At 33.9% G+C, this 14,734-nt stretch overlaps 1 protein-coding gene across 4 annotated transcripts in view; it reads right to left on the reverse strand.

Moving 5' to 3' along the window:
- Window positions 1-14,734, reverse strand: part of CNTNAP2 (contactin associated protein 2) — a 1,484,598-nt gene that overhangs the window by 771,029 nt on the left and 698,835 nt on the right. For all 4 annotated transcript variants that reach the window (XM_036231126.1, XM_036231127.1, XM_036231129.1 and 1 more), the window contains 2 exons: window positions 6,477-6,680; window positions 2,932-3,116 (listed from right to left, as the gene is read on the reverse strand). In XM_036231126.1, the coding sequence (XP_036087019.1) occupies window positions 2,932-3,116; window positions 6,477-6,680 (389 nt within the window). The remainder of the gene's footprint in view (window positions 1-2,931; window positions 3,117-6,476; window positions 6,681-14,734) is intronic.

Here is a 14,734-nt window from a genome sequence, read left to right on the forward strand (position 1 = left end):
AGCAAAGTGAGGCCCTTTGTATGAGGATAAACATGTACACACATAAAGGTAGCCCGACCACTTTCATTGGAGTTTATGCCAATAACTGCAGTATTTTGGAGGAAAGTAATATAGTAATCAGCAGTACTATAAAGAGAAATAAGTTGATTCTTTCTCAGTGAATTAAAATTTCTTCCTCGTGTGTTTCTCTAACAGAAATGTCCCAGGCCGTGTGGTCTACAGATGAGGTTCTCAAACATGGTACTGTATATAGATGGGGTTCAAAGTGTCCATGAACTGCTGACCCTGTATGGAAAGTGTTCTGTGTGCATGAATATTCAAAGACCTGTCAGCGCAAACTCAGTGGGGCCTATGACCCTATGTTTTCAATTCTATTTTTTGAAAACTGGAATTGTGTTTGCCCATTGCTAACGTTCGAGGATTTCTCACCTCTTCTGTGATACTTCAAAGTTTATTAATGTAGAATGAATAATTCATCTTTAAGTTCTCTCATAAAGTGGGAAATAAGTCACATAAGCCAAGAATTATATTAATTTAAATAAGACATAAATTTCTGGGATTTTCACATTCTTTCTTTTTTGGCAATCATTTTTGCTTAAAATAAATCTTTTTTGGAGGCATAATTATTTCCTGATAACAATTTTTTAATGTTAATAAAGTATCTATACCAGCATTTATATAGCATATTATATTCTAAATTCCTATTCAGAGCAAATCAAAACCACAATGAGATACTATCTCACACCTGTTAGAATGTCTATAATCAACAGGACAAGTAATAACAAATGATGGAGAGGATGCGGAGAAAAAGGAACCCTCATCCACTGCTGGTGGGACTGCAAATTGGTGCGGCCAGTATAGAAAGTGGTATGGAGGTTCCTCAGAAAGCTAAGAATTGATCTACCATATGACCCAGTAATCCTTACTGGGTACTTACCCTAAAGACTTGAAAACTCATATCTGAAAAGATATTTTCACACCGATGTTCATAGCAGCATTATTCATGGTGGCCAGGACATGGAAACAAAGTGTGACACTACTGAAGTGTCCTACGACAGATGACTGGCTAAAGAAGCTGTGGTACATATATACAATGGAATATTATTACTCAGCCATAAGAAGAGATGAAATACTGCCATTTGCAACACCATGGATGGACCCTGAAATAATCATACTAAGTGAAATAAGCCAGACAGAAAAGGTTGAAAATCACATGATATCACATTTGCGGGATATAAACCTAAAAGCAACAAATGAACAGGACAATCTAACAGAGATTCATGGACATGGACAATGGACTGGTGGTTATTAGAAGGGAAGAAGGAGGGGGAAAATTTAAAAAAAAATGTTAAAAATAAATAAATTCCTATTTAGGAATATATGTAATATATACCTATTACAGAAAATTTAGAAACTATTTAAACATATAAATAAAATAGAAAAGTCATAAATCCCTTTTCACTTGTTATTTTATGGTGAGTATATTCCACATTCCTAAAAAACATATAAATATATATATATATATAGACATATATAGACATCGATGATATACACGTATGTATATATACATATCTACAATTTCGATTTCAGTACTGGGAGCCAAGGAACACTGAGGTGGCACAACAAACTCAAAATGGTGCCACGGTATAATTTAAATTTTAAAAAGGAACACAGTAATCCTTGGTGTCTTTTGGACACTGTGTTAAGCACTAGCTTGAGTTAGTTCACCATCCCAAGATCCTGCTCCGTGGCTTTGGATGATGTCCTGTCTTTGTGAATTTGGGAAAAACAGTGTCACAGGAAAGTAAAGTGGGACAGAAAATGAGGATAGCAGTGTCAGATCTGATTCCAACATCTGAGAAGTTGTTCAGTGGAGCTGCACACATCTCATTATTAAATAACTACTGTTATTTTAAGAATAAAATGAAACTATTTCTTCTTTTATGTGTATTTTTTCAAATGGCTACCTAGCTGTAATGGCATAAACATTTATTAAATTGTTTGGTTCTAATTATTACAGAATGGTCTAGGACAGCTATGGAAAATTAATAATACATCAAGGGTTCCATGAATTAAGAAAGGTTGGAAACCTCTGGCTAAGTAATATTTCATCCTGTTATTTTATTGCTATGCTCTTCTTGTTCATTTAGTTATCCCTTCTCTTAGTATATATTATGCTGTGATAAATATCTTCTCAAAGAACTCTTATTCCTAAATATGATTAACATTTTTTATGGACATTTTTAGATTGAAGTGTTCTCCATATAATTTATTAAAAAACCTGATATGTCTCCCAGTATATTATGAGAATATATAGTTTTTGCTGGACCAATACGATCATTGATAATTTTTAAATCTTTGCTCACCTGGAAGGTAAAAATTGCCCATTTATGGAAAATTTCTTTAAAATATTCTATATTTTACTTTATCTCTTTTAAGACAATTATATCTGAAAAAATAGAACTTGTCAAAAGAACCATCTTTGGTCATAAATTTATAAATGGCTTAATATAAATGAGAACTCAGGCTTTCTTATTCAATATTTTGTAATAAATATGAGGCAATCCTATGTATATACACTGTACAGTATCAAGAACAGGTAGTTAATATTATAACTAATTACCAATGGAAAGATTATGACTTAAATTTATTCTGGACTTGTTAAATGGTCCCGATAACATGATAAATGGTCCCTTTCTTCAACTGTTATTGTGTTACTAAGATCTTTAAAATATTTCGAAAATTTATTATTAAAAATTTAGAAATGAATAAAATGAGATATTAATAAATTTGGTTTTGAAGTCGTAGTTAATTTTTCCTTGGAGAACAGAATGAAAACAGGGTAGGAGGGCACATAATGAACAACAGTACAAGCAGGAGACTGAGGCAGCCACTCAGCGTTTATCACAGTTCACGCGTGTTCGGACTCACCTCATAGTCCAGGTCCAGGTAGTCAAACTCGCCGTTGGTGCGGAAGTGCTGCATGCTTCTGTCCAGGGTGAGATTAATGCTCCGGCCCTGGCGCTCGATGACCACAGAGTGCCAGTGGTGGTCATCCAGCAGACTTCCCATCGTCACCGATGTGTGGCCATATATGGGGCCCAGCTGGTTGCTTCCTGAGTCATGGAAGTGGAAAAGAAACAAGCAATGACACCGCGGCTGTGTACCAAGCCTTTTACTTCCAGCACTGCAGGTTGTCGCTCTGTCCGCTGAAGTTGCCATGGGAAATCCAGAGTGCGACTATCCTTAAAAAGTTTTATGCTCAAGGCCCATAATGAGCCACTCAAGATGAAAACAGTCTGCTTCCTTAAAAATAATGAGCTATTAAAAAATCGGTAGGTTCCTTATAAAGTCAGTGGCCCCTGGGCTTTGGGTTCTGATTCCGGCTCCACCATCGCTTGCTCTGTGATCCTAAGTAAGCTGACAACTTCTCTGGGCCTCTGTTTCTTCATTTGCAAAGAGGGAGGGGAAAATAATACCTGCTTTACAAGGTTGCCATGGGGATTATGGCATAGTAAATGCAAGGAATTTAGAATTTAACACACCTCCTGGCATACAGTGAACATTCGTTAAATGTTACCTGTTAACACTCTTATACTGTTGGTGGTGTTATTATTTTTTGGTCATGAAAACACAGCACGACAATTTTTAGTTATCTCTGACTCCGAATGCCATAATCTTAAGTACAGTGTAATATTTAATGGTATGGAAAATTTACCCAAGTTCTACTTTAGAAATCTGCAAAAGTATACATGTAGCATTAATCTAGTTCTGAAATGAGTTCTCCATAGCAATAAGACTATAAATGAGAGTAAAAGGCTGTGAGAATCCAAAATGTTTACTAAGGTCATCTCTGGGTGCTGTTTATATATTGTATATCATTTTGTATTTTGTCTAATGAAGGACTGCTTTTCATAGTCAGGCAAAATAAATGCTATAGACATACATATATATATATAATTTCAGCATAAATAAGAAAAACATATGACCGACTAAGCAACTAAATTATTTCCTTTTTTCCCCACATTTAAGATGTTAATGATGCTTACACCTGACATTTTTTATGGGTTTCCTAGATCAAATTTTCTTTCCATTTGTTGATGAAATCAAGTGTGGATGTGTGATCGTAACTGTGTATGTATGTGTGGCAGCGGGGAGAGAAAGAGTAAATCTGAGTGAGTGAAAGGCTACATTTAGTTTTATTTAAATATCCAGACTAGAAGACTAAACACAGCTACATATGCCTGATATTTAGGTAATGGCATGAAAGAGTGACAGTGAAGGAGTGACCATTTCCATGGCTATCACAAGAGCTAGTCAGTCAATAAAACTCCGTAAGAAAGGAACTTTCCAGTGAAAGGGTAATGATTTTTTTGTGAGGTAATACGATCAGTTACTTGTTTCAGAACAGTAATGTAAAAGTACACCTTCGTAAGGCACCGTGACTTTAGAAAGCCTACTCTCTATGTTTCACTTTTCAAAAAAAAAAAAAAAAAAGAAAGGTTTGAAAAACTAAACTTTTAAAGATATAATCCAATTCTCTAAGTGTATATATGTGCATGTGCATGTGTGTATGTGTGTATTTTTATAAAGAATTTACATTTTGTTTTCTGCTTTACCTCCCTCCTTCTTACCTCTTATTGAACCTAGTATCAGAAATTATTTAGGGCTCTTTTCCTCCCTGGTAACAAATATGTGTTCAATATTGAGTAGAAAACATTATGAAGAATTAATATATAAAAACTAACCACTCATCTCCGCCATTAAAATGTGTGTTCTATTTCCTTGCAGACTGTTTTTTTTTTTTCATATTACATACATATTATTCCACTGAGAGTAAATCAACAATAACTTCCATGTCGCCAAATAGTAACCTGTCTTTTTGGTTTTCTTATTTGACATTCTAAGTGAATTCAACACAGCGGATACCTCTTTTGTTTCTCTCCTCCTTGTGATATCATATATTCATTCTTCCTCCTTTTCACTGTCCACTTTTCAGTCTCCAATTAGCACCTTCTCCTGTCAATCTCATAACATGCAACTCCCTTAGTGAAATCTCAACTTTGATGCCTAATGGCAATTAAAGTGCACCCTATCCAAACAGATCTCTATATTTCCTCTATTGGAGGAAATTAACCATTCTGTATTAGAAGAAACTGTAGAAAAAAAATGGTTTTCTCTATTTTTGAAAATAACACTAATGTCTATTGGAGATCAAGTCATATCCCAGAAATTATCCTTTATTCTCTTCCCTTCTGACTAAATATCCAATTAGTTGCCACTAAAATCATCTCCAAAGTGGACCTATTTCTCGGCATCTCCACTGGCAGCTACCTTCTGCAGTCCAGTGCCAGCTCTCACTTGCACTATGCAGAAGTCTACCTTTGACTCTCACTTTGACAGAAGCATTTTCTCTTACAGATGTCTGAGTAAACTTCTAAAAATAATACCATGGGGCCAGTTTAAAGCTTACCAGAAGCTTACTAGTCTTCAAAAAGCAATATCTAAACTCTTTACCATTCCCTACAAGATCTTAGAGGGGTCTGAACAATCCCTAACTTTTAGATTTCATCTGCTCTCCCCTTACTCACGGCATCTATCCTTATTGGCCTCCTTCCTGCTCCTTAAGCATGCCAGGGCTTTGTCTGTAGTGACTCCTTCCTTTGAAATGCTCTCCTTCCTGATATTTTCATGGTTAGTTTTTGTCATCACTCAGATCTCAGCTTGAACATCTCCTCGGACTTTCCTCAGTACACATTCTAATGTTGACCCCTCTTGCCTCTGCACTATTGTATTAGCCTATTTAACTGATTTCATTCTAAAGCTGACCCTTAAACAAAATGAGTTTGACCTGTGTGGGCCTACTTAAAATAATGCAGTTTTTTTTTTTCCCCAATAAATGCATCCAGTTGTTCATACCTGCGGACTCAACCAAACATAGATGAAAAACAAATTTTTGCATTCTCAACCTAGGATTCCCAACCTTGTATCAAAAACAGTATTTTTGATTCATGTTTGATTAAAACCACAGATGCAAAGAGCCGAAGGTAGAGTCAAGTTTCATGTGGGCTTCCGACTGTGGAAGCAGAGGTTGGCACCCCTAACTGCCATGCTGTTTTCAATGGTCACCTGTACTAATCATTATTTGAGTCATTCTTTTGATTTAGTTGTTTTAAAATAATAATAGATAACATAATGTCTGACTCTTCCACTACGTCATAAACTTCGTGAACTCAAGGACTTTATGTTTTCACTGCTATATCCTTGAAACCAGTACATACCTTGCACAGTACAGGTGTTTGATAAATACTTTTTGGATGGATAAGTATATCAATATATACCAACCACTATGGATTAAAAATAAATTGATAACAATGTGAACTTTTTTATAATTTACATTTTAAGGATTCAACAACAGTAGCATTTCACTAATGGGAATATTGATAACATAGAAGAATGTCAAAAGTCAAAAATACCTAGGTTTAAACTGAAGACCAGCTTGGCTTTTTTCAGTTCCAAAGTAATATAATCCCCCTGCTGTCCTTCTCCGTGCAAGATCACGCCTTCGCTTTCAGTGGTCTTAAATTTCAAGGCAATGACATCTTTCAGTGTTTTCATCTTCTTGTTTCTGAATCTATATGGCAACACAACATGGCCATCAAAGCTGATAACATCAGCCCCTAAAACGAGAAATAAATAACATTATAGTTCAGTTGTTTCATGTTTTCATCCAGTGTGAACTATATCAACTTCCGACTGGTGTTTCCCAGAATAAATGAGAAATAGGTATTTCTTTCTGAGAAATCTGGAGTCTTGGGTTCTTTTTCTATTTCTTTTCTTGGTTTATTGTTTTTCCTAATGTGAACTGTGTGCAAAGTAGTCATAAAAACTGGCCATAGAAAGCTCTATCGATATAAAATCTTACTTCAATTATAATACTAACAACATGAATTCCATCAATAATTTATAGACTTCAAATTTAATTTGGCAGTCTAGTTTACTTGAAAGGAGCAAAAATTTTAATCCCTGAGGTACTGTGAGATCTTACTGCTTTCTTTTTTAAATGAAGCTAGTTTTATGATTTTTAAATAACATTTTACCCACAAATTAGCTTTTCTTTAACAGAAGAATAAAAGCACTTGCAATGTAGGGTTTGATAGCATACTCATTTTCTGATGGCTTTTATATTCTGCTACATTTTCAGTAAGCTTTATGGTAATACTCGGAATTTATAACTAATTAAACTTTAAGGAACTTCTTTCCATTTATACCTGGGCCTCAGGTCTATCTGCAGTTCTAACTTGATTTTAGGATATATCACTGAAAACACGAAATTATATAAACTTTTTAGAAGTGTGAACAATTTTGTTACCGTCCTCAGAAATAGGTGATTGTGGGGATGTGTTTCATAACTGCTTCTTAGTCACACCAGTAATGGAAAATGATATGGCCTTATTTATTAAATCCTATTGGTTAGCAGGTTTCTAATTCATGGAATGGTCAAAGATGAGTTATAATCAGCTTCTATTTGTACTCAGATCAAGTTTTGAGCACAAATAGAAGCTTAGTTATCATAATTAAATCCTTGTCAATAAAAGTGTTTTTAAAAATCCATTTCCTTTAGCTTTTGATTTGAAATCATAGAAAACTGAGCTAAACTGGATAGCTTTAATTAATTTGGAATTACAAGACTGAATGAAGCCTGCCTCTCAGTTTGGGGTAAGGTCTTGCTAAAAGAACTCCACAGGGAAACACTGGAGAAAAATAATAGCAAATCTAAAGCTTGTCAGAGAAATATTTTCTCGCTTCCTGTCCTAGCTCTGGTACTTGTTTACTCCAATCACCACAGGAAATACTTCGGTTCCCCCATAACAAGAGGATGCAGCCCCATGGTGGCTTCAGCTGTGGTCCATACTTCCTCAGCTACATTCACTCTTTGTGCACAACTTGCCATTATAAGTTTTGCTCTTACCTAATTCTATGAAATTACTCATGAACACACGTATTTTAAACATTACTTAAAAGTAATCTTTAAAGTTCTTCCTTCAAATCCTTGATAAATTTTGACTCCTTTAAAAATATTTACTCCATGATCCCAAATATTCATGTTTTTAAACAACAGTTAAATTCTTGCATTCTAAAAAGTTCAGAGAGAAAATACAACTTGGAAGTTTAAGTTCTAAGAGCCAGTTATTTACTGTCCATAAAAAGACTTTCTTAATCAACAGAATTCTGTTCTCTGAGACTATGAATCATAGAGGTTTATTTTACCATGGGGGAAAATCAGCCATTAAATTTTGGTTTCTGCTAACACTGCAAAGCCAATTAGACTAGCTTAATCAACTATACTGTCACAGCTGAATTCCAATTGCAATATCTTTATCATCTGTGATGAGATAAAAGAGAAAAAAAGTGGAATCTGATTATCAGATTCCAGGTTGAATTTATAATCCAGCAGTTGGAAGAAATTACTTTTTGTCTTAAAAAGTACATAAATGAAAAGTCAAAAGGAAGGAATAAATTCTGAACTCTAGGAAATAAATTTGCAGTCAATTTCATAATAGTGACAGTTGAATAGACACATCATTTTATATACATTCAATATATATTAATTGACATAAAATGTCTCCCATTCATCTCTCAAGAGGTGAATGTTCCCTAACTCAGATAAAAGGAGGAATTCATCCCTCCTATTAGCCTCTCCTAAATCAAAATCTACATTCGCTTTCAGGTGGAGAATAGTGACTTATACAAATGTTGATTCTTTTTTCTTTATATTTAGGGCAAACTAAAAAGTGACAGAAAGGACAGGAACAGTTCATTTCTTCAGACAGTCCTAGGATATTAACAAAAACATGAAGGAACACTAGTCATATGGACCAAGCCTCATCCTACAAATGTTTGGTGGTCAATGGTCAGTTGAGAAACTGACAAAATGCTTTGCAAGCCAGATTTCTCACATTATGAAATCAAAGGTGTTCTTCTCTAAACGGGTTAAATGCTTCTCTAAACATTTGTTTGCTGTAGGTTAAACCACAATATCAGCATAATCTATGACATGTAATGTATACATAAACACACGCCATACACTTTTAAGAGTCTTGGATATTACAAAATCCAGAATTTGTTCTATTTCCTACAAAAATACATTACATTTTATTTCACCTCTAATAATACATTGTGGTTATTTTGGGACAAACCACCTTTTATCCCCCATTACCCTGATTGCTTATCACTCCCTAGAATTAAGTTTTCTTTGCAGTGATTAAATATGTATGGTTGAACTGTTTAAGTAATCTGAACAACAATAATGGCTAGTCAAAAAGTGAATGCAAAATCACAGTGCTTCCACAATTTTGTTTCTAACAATAACTCAGAGAGCTGGTAATGTGCCCAATTCATCAAATCATTATGATGGAAAAGGCTCTAAAAAAATTCACAGTTACTTAATCTACTTTCCGAACGTGGATATTTTGGAGTTTTTACAGCGAAAGATTTTAATATTTGTAAAAATGCCTTCGCTATATATATTTTTTACTAAAAATGAAATATATGCTTATTGCTGAAAGGAAATTAAACACTACAGTAGTATAGAATGTGAATTCCAAACACAAGAAATCATCGGTGTTAATGGGTAATAGGTTGGCGCACATTCTTTTAGATTTTATGCATTAACTTATCTATCTAATGTATGGAATAATCCATACATTATTATATATATGCACGTACATGTGTATGTATTGTTACATATTTACATATATATATATATATATATTAGAAATAGGGAGAGAGTGGAGGATGCCATTTCATTTGGTTATGTTTCAAAATGTACAATGAAAGCTTGAGTTTTGGGTAATAATAATGTGGAGAAACTGTATATTTTAGCTACTTAATATGTTTTATTGACTTTCATGCACCAATGTACTTATATAAAGTAATTATATATGTATATATAACTGGAAACTGTACTATCCCTTATTTATTTGAAAAACATAAAAAAATTTTTGAATAAGCACCCCAAAGTAAACAAATGAGCACTGAGGAATGACTTTTGATCTCCTGTGTGCTCATAAGTGTTTCACTTTCTTGTAGAAGATCTGAGAATAATGAGAAGGCTTAAAGAGTAAAATTAAAAGGACATACTTCTATGTTCCTAAAATAACCACTGATAATGCACGTTTCTGATTATTTTAATTTTCAGCATAGAATGTGTATGCGAGTAATAGATACACATAGGAATCATATGCTATAGTGTTCTGTGTTTGGTTTTGGTTACTATACATTCATATTTTTTTGAAATTAGGATTTCTTAAAAAAATTTTTACCCATTATATTTTCTACAATACTTTGTTAAAGAGTTCAATGATTTGCACTCAAAAGTTATACGGCCATGAGGCAACCAAGTTTAACACAAAAAATTGATCTCAGGTCTTTGTACTGAACGCCATGAAAAGTCTCTTGCTTCAAATAAAAATGAAAATGAAGCAAACAAATAAGCAAAAAGCCCACAAGTTCCCTCAGCTCCAAAATCTCAAAAGAACTGAAAGTAAAATTGTCGGTGTTAACATATTACAGAAAAAAGATTTTGTGCAAATATTAAAATTAATACCCAGGACTTCTGTATACATGACTTTTATTACAAACAATATACATTATGTCTCAACTATAAACCTTTCATGTTGAGTCTCTCACATGAGTTGCTTTAATACTATGAAGCATAAAAGTTTAAGAAAGACACAGTAGAAACAAACTCTAGTAATCACAGACATACTCTTTTAGTTAATGTAAAAAAAAAGGATAATTCATAATTATAGAGAGAGTGTCCTAGCTGTGGGTGTTATGAGACGAGCTGACTTTGCAGACCAAAAGGCACTCACTGCTAGAGAGGAAACGAACTCTGAACCCAACCGGCCAGGTTGGGCTCATTCCCTGGTCACTCACTGTCCAACTTGAGCAGCCCAAGGACAAAGGTAACACCAAGCAGAAAAAGTTCCCTCCCCTTTAAACCCACCACTCATGCCACGTGTACTGGCTGCTCCCACCACTGCATTGGTCAAGTGTGTGGAAGGCAGTTCAGTTCCAGTCTGGAGCTGTTATTGCCCCAGGCAAAGCTGCCACGTGGATAATCCAGGCTTAGTATTATTCCTGAGAGCCACCTACCACATGTCCTCATGAGATGACCACGATTGTATACTTTCAGACTAATCAGGATTTTAATTAGCTAAAAATGCGTTGTCATTTGCATGTCTAATTTCTTTAATAAGAATTTGTTTTTGCAATTTTCTTTTTAATAAACTTCATTTTGGAATAATTGTAGAGAGAAGTTGCAAAAATAGAATGGAGAGTTCCCATGTACCCTTCACCCAGCTTCCTCTAATGTTAACATTTTACATAAGTGGGTACATTTGTCAAATCTAAGACATTAACTTTGGTATAATGCTATTCATTGAAATACAGACAATCTTTAGAATTCACCCACTTTCACAAATATCTTGCCCCCCCATTCCAGGATCCCATCAACGATCTCACATTGCATTTAGTCATGTTTCCTTAGCCTCCTCCAATCTGAGACATCTTCTCAGTCTCTCTTTGTCTTTCATAATATTGATACTTTAAAAGAGTACCAGTCAGGCATTTTGCAGATTTTTCCTCGTTTTGAGTTAGTTCGAAGTTTTTTTAGGACTGGACTGGTGTTACTATTGTTTGGGGAGAACACCACAGAATTATGGTGTCCTCATTACTTGTCATTAGGGGAAATGCAATTTCAACATAACTTTCCACTAGTGATGCTGCTTAAGGTGATGTCTGCCAAGATTCTTCCCCAAAGTTACTTTTCTTCCCTTTATCTAGTTTATTCTGTGGAATTGAGTCACCATAGCACAGGCCATACTCGCGGTAAGGAGGATTATTCTCCACCTCCTGGAGGAGGGAGTGTGTACATATATTACTTGGAATTCTTCTGTAAGGAGGATTTGTTCTATTCATTCATTCATTCAATCAATGATTTCCTTATAGTATTGTGGGATTGTACATGCTTATTTTATTCCTTGAGTTTAATCCAATACTATTATTATTCAAATTGTTCTAGTTTTGGCCATTGGGAGTTCTTGTAGGTTGGTTGACAGATCTCTTTGCTATGTCTCCTCCTCCTCTTTTCTCTTCTTTCTCCTCTCTCTCTCTCTCTCACTTTCTGGAACTACAAGATTTTTTAAGCTCGTCTTGCATTTTTCCCTGCCCCAGACCTAGAAGCAGTCATTTTCCCAAGGGGCTCCTGTTTCTTTTACTGTAGAATGGTATTGAGAAGCTTGGTTTGTTTGATTGCTTTTTATGAAGCAGACAACAAATTTTCTATAAATAAATATAGTTTTAATCTATCCGTATGATATATTCTTCAATGCAAATAAATTACTGATAAAAAAAAGTAATCTTATAAAATGTTTCTAGTAAACTATTCCACAAGGATTTGCTATGATTTGAATCTTTTTTTATTTTAATTAATGATTTTGCATAAACTATGACTTTTAAAAACAGTAACAATAATTCTCAATATTTATTTAAATGATTACTGATTACTACTTTAATTAAAATGATTCAGTGTTAATATGTAAGTGATAATGCATACAGCTTAATATTTTAAAACAATTTTTGTTTAATCATCATTAAAGTAATATGTACTTCCATTAAAAAATTGACAGTGTAAGAAAGCAAAAAAAAGTCAATTTAAATTACTTACAATGATACCACACAGATATCAAAATACTGTTAATACTTTTCTTTATATACTATATCAGTAATTTTGTTATGAAATATTTTTCTTCAATAAAATTTTAAATAGCTATATAGTATTCCATTGTACAGATGAGCTTCATTTTTAAAAATAATTTTTTATTTTGTACATCCAAGTTATTTGTAGTTTTCTACAAATCCAAACATTTTTATAATAAACATTTTTATAGTGAGCTTCCTGAAAATTTCATAATTACTTTCTTATTTAAATTTCTAAAGTGACAATTGCTCAATTAAAGATATCACTAAAGATGTATATTAACTAGCATGGAATCTAACATTATGCAATCTTTGTAAATAAATACCCAAATTACTTTCAAGAGTTTGAAATATATATCTGAAACTAAAGTTTAAAAATACTAAAAGGTGGAATTTGCTTAGTTTTGAAAATATTACACAAATGCAAATCTATCTAGATACACATACATTTTTAAAAGATGTCAGTATTTTAGATATATTGCCTATTCTTTACAAAACAGCATGCCTGCCATCTTAACTCTCTATTAACTCTCTCCATTTCACCTCTATTCTTCACAGCATTTGTCTCTATCTAACATATTTATATGCCTCCATATTTACAGCATGTTTCTTCCTCTGAGAATGTGCACTTCAGAGACTTTGTTTGGCTCATCCCGAAGCCCAATATTTAGAACAGTGCCTAGGAAATAGTCATTACTCATTCAGTATTTGTTGAATGATTGCATGTTGTCGTTCATATTTCAATGAATTGGATTAAAGTATAATAAACACTACTATTTCATACTTTTTCATTAAATATTAGAACCACTAGATTGGAGAAATTTCAAGAATCACTCTGATCTACCATTGTGCCACAACTACTCATACATCCAAGGTTTCAATTGTCAGAGAAAAAGAACGATACTATCAGGCTACTACTTTTTGTGGTGTTAGGGAAAATTCATTCTATTATCAATTGACTTAGTATTATTTAATTGACAGACATTAACACTGGTGGAAAATACTCTATCTCATCTCTTCTGCACACTGCTTTGATCTGATTAATTTCTTTTTTCTAATCCACTACCTTTTCTTTCAATATAGTATCTATGGTTTAAACCTAGGTAGCTAAAACAGATTCCAATGTGTCAATGATAGCTAATTTAGAGCAATGGCAGTCAATGAGCCTTCTTTAAATCCTTTAAAAATGACTTAGAGAGCACTGAAAAATCACTTCTCCTTTGAGTAAAATTAAAAAAAAAACTTTAAAGTCTCTTTTTATGGAGGTTAGCATTTCACATTTTATGCAATATTTCTCCTTAAAATCTATTGTTTTGCCCTTAAGTGATTGATAACTCATGATAGAACAATAATACCAGAGAAATCTGATTTCATCTGTCCATAAAATTTGGACTCTGATACTTAATGACCTGGAAGACTGAGCCACATGGATCTTTTACAGAAATACCTAACTCTACTTGTCCAACAAAAGGAGTAATTCTTTCTTTGGGCCCCTGCTTTTGTTTTTGTATTCATAATCCAGTCACTAAGACAGAAATCTGGGACTTCCTTTAACAGCTATTTTTCCATCTAGTTAAAGATTATGCATCCTCCAAGCTTCCAAAAAGCCTCACCTACCAGGAAAGCTTCCCTCATATGAAACAGCCCCTGCTTGCTGTCACAGGGCACCCTTGCACACTTTATAATATCACTTCTCATCCTATAGGGGAATTATGTCTTTATGGGTCTGATTTCCTCTGTGGACTTAAGCTTTCTTAAGGTACAGACTCTGGATTCTTCCACTTTGTATTGCTGGCACGATAAACGCTTAAACTAATTGAAACATAATTGGCATTTGAGACAACAACTTAAAAAGAGATACCACTATTCTCCTTTTCCTTCCAAATTATACCTGCTGCAATGCAGTTTATGCTTCAAGTGCAGACCTATGCATGATCCAGTGGCATGCATTTACATAAATATTACAACT

This window comes from Rousettus aegyptiacus, unplaced genomic scaffold (genome assembly GCF_014176215.1).
Source record: "Rousettus aegyptiacus isolate mRouAeg1 unplaced genomic scaffold, mRouAeg1.p scaffold_m13_p_13, whole genome shotgun sequence".
NCBI lineage: Eukaryota > Metazoa > Chordata > Mammalia > Chiroptera > Pteropodidae > Rousettus > Rousettus aegyptiacus.